This window comes from Myotis brandtii, unplaced genomic scaffold (assembly GCF_000412655.1).
Source record: "Myotis brandtii unplaced genomic scaffold, ASM41265v1 scaffold17, whole genome shotgun sequence".
In the NCBI taxonomy this organism is placed as follows: Eukaryota; Metazoa; Chordata; class Mammalia; order Chiroptera; family Vespertilionidae; genus Myotis; species Myotis brandtii.
Genome location: NW_005356259.1, coordinates 7,511,481 through 7,517,193, shown reverse-complemented (window position 1 = coordinate 7,517,193; position 5,713 = coordinate 7,511,481). Strand labels below are relative to the sequence as shown.

The 5,713-nt window shown below is 53.5% G+C and overlaps 1 protein-coding gene across 1 annotated transcript in view; it reads right to left on the bottom strand.

Annotated features, from left to right (window-relative positions):
* SCRN1 (secernin 1) overlaps window positions 1–5,713 on the bottom strand; it is a 31,340-nt gene that overhangs the window by 4,003 nt on the left and 21,624 nt on the right. The window contains exon 6 of the mRNA XM_014537031.1: window positions 3,383–3,465. Coding sequence (XP_014392517.1) covers window positions 3,383–3,465 — 83 coding nt within the window. The remainder of the gene's footprint in view (window positions 1–3,382; window positions 3,466–5,713) is intronic.

Here is a 5,713-nt window from a genome sequence, read left to right as displayed (position 1 = left end):
GTGGGTTCATGCCAAGAGAGACACAACTGCAGGGTTTAGTGAAGGTTTCCGTGAAGTTCACTGCCACTTACAAGCTGCGGTTTCTCCTATTCACAGGGAGGAGCCGCCTAGAGACCTGCCTGCTCTGGAAGACTGTGCGGAGGCCCTTCCAGTGACATAAAGCGAGGCAAGTAGAAAAGGGTCCTCTATTTACGCTCAGCGAGGTGGCCTTTCGCGCATGGTTTGCTGGGAAGTGGCCTCCGGGAAAGGAAGGCTCTGAGACCCCTTCTCACTCTTTTTTAAGTTCTACCTTATTTGAAAAATTCTGGAATAATTCTGACAGATTCAGGGAGGGGACAGATTAAGGTGGACGACACAAAGAGAAGCCCAGAGAAAGAGAAGTCTGGCGGTGAGAGGGTGGGGAGCTCTGGGCACAGGAGGGGGCCCAGGCAAACACTCTTTGATTCTGTTCTTTTGGCCCAATGGGTGTATTTTAGGGAAATGGCCGTGTGTGTGTGTGTGTGTGTGTGTGTGTGTGAACGTACGTACGTGTACATGTGCGTGCATACCTGGACATCTTTGCCTTATCTGTCTTATTTTCCCCTAAATTTTGTGATAAATGCAACAAGCCAGTGTAAAAAAAACACACAAAATGTCTTTCTCTCATTTGTTTTCTCATTTAGAAGGAAAACAAAATTACCATTTTTTATAATGAATGGTACTCCTGCTCATTCATTCATTCACTCACTCCTCCCTTCCTTCACTCAGTCAGTCAATAAATACATGTTGACGGCTGACTGAGTACCAAATACTGTTCTAGGACCTAGGGTTACAGCCATGAACAAGGCAGGGCAAAGGCTTCCGTCCCATTTCACAGACGAGGTGACTGAGGCTCATAGAAGCTACGAGCTTGGTCCAGACACATTCCTAAGGAGTGGCAGACCGAGAGCCAAATCTTCCAAAGCCACGGTCAGCTTTCCCCACTCCCTCTCACCGCTGCAGCGTCCTGTTGGTTTATGTATAAACACCTTGTGCCGCTGCAGAAAAATGAAATACTTTTTGTGCTTTGGGATTGAGAATTGTAATGTCAGTGCCAGCCAACGCTTCTGACTTCAGCGTGACTCTGTTCTTACTGAAGGGGCAGACACTCCCCGGAGACTCAGCCAGGCTCACCCCATGCCCCGGAGGCCCCCCCAGATCCCCTGAGGGGTGACTGGCAAGATAGGAGCAGCACACAGGGCCCCACTGGGATGAATCTGCTAAACTTGGAACCAACCTGGAAAGAATCTAGAATAACCAGTTTCTCTCAACTCCAATAACAAGAAGGGGCCCCTTGTCCCTAACATCTGAATTAACCAGATGAGACTGTCTCAGCAGATCCAATTTAGCCTCTCAAGCCTACTGCACTGGGAGAAGGAGGAAACCACACACACACACACACACACACACACACACACACACACCATGTCCCTTGCATCTCCCCAGCTCCTTGCCACCAGTTCAAGTGCATCAAACACCCTATTTTCCTAGAACTGCCTCCCTCTTTTCTGTCTCCTGGGCGAAGTGCATTGCCTAATATAATTGGAGCCCCGGAGGCCCCCCCCCCAGATCCCCTGAGGGGTGCCTGGCAGAGACAGAAGCAGCACACAGGGTCCCACTGGGATGAATCTGCTAAACTTGGAACCAACCTGGAAAGAATCCAGAATAACCAGTTTCTCTCAACTCCAATAACAAGAAGGGGCCCCTTGTCCCTAACATCTGAATTAACCAGATGAGATGGTCTCAGCAGATCCAATTTAGCCTCTCAAGCCTACTACACTGGAAGAAGGAGGAAACCACACACACACACACACACACACACACACACACACACGCACCCCATGTCCCGTGCATCTCCCCAGTTAAAGTGCATCAAACACCCTATTTTCCTACAACTGCCTCCCTCTTTTCTGTTTCCTGGGCGAAGTGCATGGCCTAATGTAATTAGGGAAATGGGTTGGGAAATGGCCTTCTAATATTTAAAATGGAAAATGTTTAAATTATCTTCCCCTCTTGGTTTATCCATCCTCTATGTGGAGTGTTTGTTTTCCCAGTTTTGGGGGCCTCTCAGTGGCGTGCTGGGCTGACAATTGCATCTCTGAAAAAAATAAAATAAAATAAGCCCTGCTTCCTGGCGTCTGCCAATTTCCATGGTGTAAATACGCCCACTGTGGCCCATTCAAGTTACTGATGTGACATCCCAGAACATAGAGTCAGGAAGGATGCACTTAATCGGCTCTCACTGGCTCCCGACACTGCAGGACTGAACTGTACAGTCTCAAAATGCGAAGGTACCGCTACCCTTTCCCTCTCTGATTCTTCACATCAATGGAACTTCAACAAGTACTGGCCTCCAACCAGAAATGGTTCCCAAAGGTCAGAACAGGTGCACACAAGCCAATCAGTATCACTATCAAATGACTAAGGCACCAGCTGACACAACAGAATATTGATAAGATGGAATGTGCTTTCTCGATAAATTAATTCAAGGTCTTCTGCATCTCCCTCTAGCTTGAACTCCGACCTTTGCACCTCCTTCCAACTCTCAAGCTTATATAGTACCTGGTTCTTGCTAGGAGGCGGGTGGGGGAAGATAAGGGAGGGAAAGAGGAGAGAAAAGAGAATGTGAGATCAAGTTGTTTTGGGAAGAGGATCTATAATTAATACAGTGCAAAGGGCAGAGAAGTGCCGCAGCACACGGAGCAATAGCCAGCGCGTGTCCTGCAGTTTCTGACACTCACAGGGAGGGATGCGTCCCACAGTCCTGTGCTTTGATCATAATCTTTTGCAAGTGCACTGCCCTGAAACTACTTCCCCCACACACCTCTCTGCTGCCTTCAGCGTTAACAGAAGCAGCTCAAAGGCCCCTCGTTTTACTACCTCAAAGCCCAAGAGGAGTTAATTGGGCTTCCTGCTGACAAAATACAAAATGCTGAACATGCCCAATTATGGGGAAATATTGAAATGTTGACGAGGAAAGAAAGCTATGATCATCCTGCGGTCGCCGTGGAAACGCAACTCATTTAACGGTGGGAGATAAAAATGAATGCCTTCGGAAGGCTCTTAATCTGCCTTAAGGCCTTTTTAATTAATGGGACTCAGGAATAATTTGCTTTTAAAGTTACGTGAGACTTTCCATTTTAAATACCTGAAGGTTATTTCCCAGCCCGTTTCTCTGACTGTATTAGGCCGAGCACTTCAGCCGAGGAATCAGACTCCCTTTATGTTATTGTCCTGGAGTCACATGGCCTGGCTTCTAGCCACTGTCAGAGCAGGTGTCTGACACAGGGGGCCAAGGGGTGGGGGCATAGTCATTCTTCAGTTCTTCGAAGGCTCCTGTTCCCTAAAGAACAATGTCCAATACCTCGGCAGAGCATCCAGACGCTCCCAAAGCCCATGTGTACCCTTGCGGGCAGCAGCGAGTGCTCACAAGGGGCTGTTGAGTCACTAGCATTGGGAGACAAGCTTTCATGCCTCTATGCTTTCGCACATGCTTTAATTTGACAGCATGCTAAGAGACTCAGACAATCATTCCTGCTTTTTGTCCCTAACAAACTCCTATTCTTCTGACAATACCCAGCACTCAAGAGTCCCTTCCTCTGTGAAGTGTTCCTCTTTGTCGTCTCTTTATGCTATCTCTTCCCGTGTACACAATTAGTCTCTAGTACCCAAAAAGCACACTATGTGGTACACAATAGGTGCTTAATAAGTGCTTGTTGAATGAATAAATGAGTGAATGAAAAACTAAGAATACCTTAAACCGAATTTAATAGTCCAGTCCTGCTAGAAGTCTCTATTGATATTGGCTGTAATTTAAAACATGAGGCCTTGGCCAGAGGCGTTAGGCCTGGGCAGGGGCGGAACCAGCCATCGCAGGGAGCAGGGGCGGAATCAGCGATCCTGGGCAGCTGGGGGTCCCCTGCCCAGGCCTAAGGCCTCAGTCAGAGGCATTAGGCCTGGGCAGGGGCAGAGACAGTGATAGTGGGGAGCAGGGGCAGATCCGGCGATGGTGGGGAGCTGGGGGTCCCCTGCTCGGGACTAACGCCTCAGTCAGAGGCGTTAGGCCTGGGCAGGAGCGGAGCTCGCGATGGCGGGGAGCAGGGAGGAAGCCAGCATGGCAGGGAACAGGGAGGGAGCCAGGGCGGGGAGCAGCAGGGGCAGAGCCGGGGATTGTGGAAGCTGGGGGTCCCCTGCCCAGGCCTAACACCTCGGCCACAGGCATTAGGCCTGGGCAGGGGCAGAGACAGTGATAGTGGGGAGCAGGGGCAGATCCGGCGATGGTGGGGAGCTGGGGGTCCCCTGCTCGGGACTAACGCCTCAGTCAGAGGCGTTAGGCCTGGGCAGGAGCGGAGCTCGCGATGGCGGGGAGCAGGGAGGAAGCCAGCATGGCAGGGAACAGGGAGGGAGCCAGCATGGCGGGGAGCAGGGGCAGAGCCGGGGATTGTGGAAGCTGGGGGTCCCCTGCCCAGGCCTAACACCTCGGCCACAGGCATTAGGCCTGGGCAGGGGCAGAGACAGTGATAGTGGGGAGCAGGGGCAGATCCGGCGATGGTGGGGAGCTGGGGGTCCCCTGCTCGGGACTAACGCCTCAGTCAGAGGCGTTAGGCCTGGGCAGGAGCGGAGCTCGCGATGGCGGGGAGCAGGGAGGAAGCCAGCATGGCAGGGAACAGGGAGGGAGCCAGCATGGCGGGGAGCAGGGGCAGAGCCGGGGATTGTGGAAGCTGGGGGTCCCCTGCCCAGGCCTAACACCTCGGCCACAGGCATTAGGCCTGGGCAGGGGCAGAGACAGTGATAGTGGGGAGCAGGGGCAGATCCGGCGATGGTGGGGAGCTGGGGGTCCCCTGCTCGGGACTAACGCCTCAGTCAGAGGCGTTAGGCCTGGGCAGGAGCGGAGCTCGCGATGGCGGGGAGCAGGGAGGAAGCCAGCATGGCAGGGAACAGGGAGGGAGCCAGCATGGCGGGGAGCAGGGGCAGAGCCGGGGATTGTGGAAGCTGGGGGTCCCCTGCCCAGGCCTAACACCTCGGCCACAGGCATTAGGCCTGGGCAGGGGCAGAGACAGTGATAGTGGGGAGCAGGGGCAGATCCGGCGATGGTGGGGAGCTGGGGGTCCCCTGCTCGGGACTAACGCCTCAGTCAGAGGCGTTAGGCCTGGGCAGGAGCGGAGCTCGCGATGGCGGGGAGCAGGGAGGAAGCCAGCATGGCAGGGAACAGGGAGGGAGCCAGCATGGCGGGGAGCAGGGGCAGAGCCGGGGATTGTGGAAGCTGGGGGTCCCCTGCCCAGGCCTAACACCTCGGCCACAGGCATTAGGCCTGGGCAGGGGCAGAGACAGTGATAGTGGGGAGCAGGGGCAGATCCGGCGATGGTGGGGAGCTGGGGGTCCCCTGCTCGGGACTAACGCCTCAGTCAGAGGCGTTAGGCCTGGGCAGGAGCGGAGCTCGCGATGGCGGGGAGCAGGGAGGAAGCCAGCATGGCAGGGAACAGGGAGGGAGCCAGCATGGCGGGGAGCAGGGGCAGAGCCGGGGATTGTGGAAGCTGGGGGTCCCCTGCCCAGAAAGAAAGAAAGAAAGAAAGAAAGAAAGAAAGAAAGAAAGAAAGAAAGAAAGAAAGAAAGAAAGAAAGAAAGAAAGAAAGAGAGAGAGAGAGAGAGAGAGAGAGAGAGAGAGAGAGAGAGAAAGAAAGGAAGGAAGGAAGGA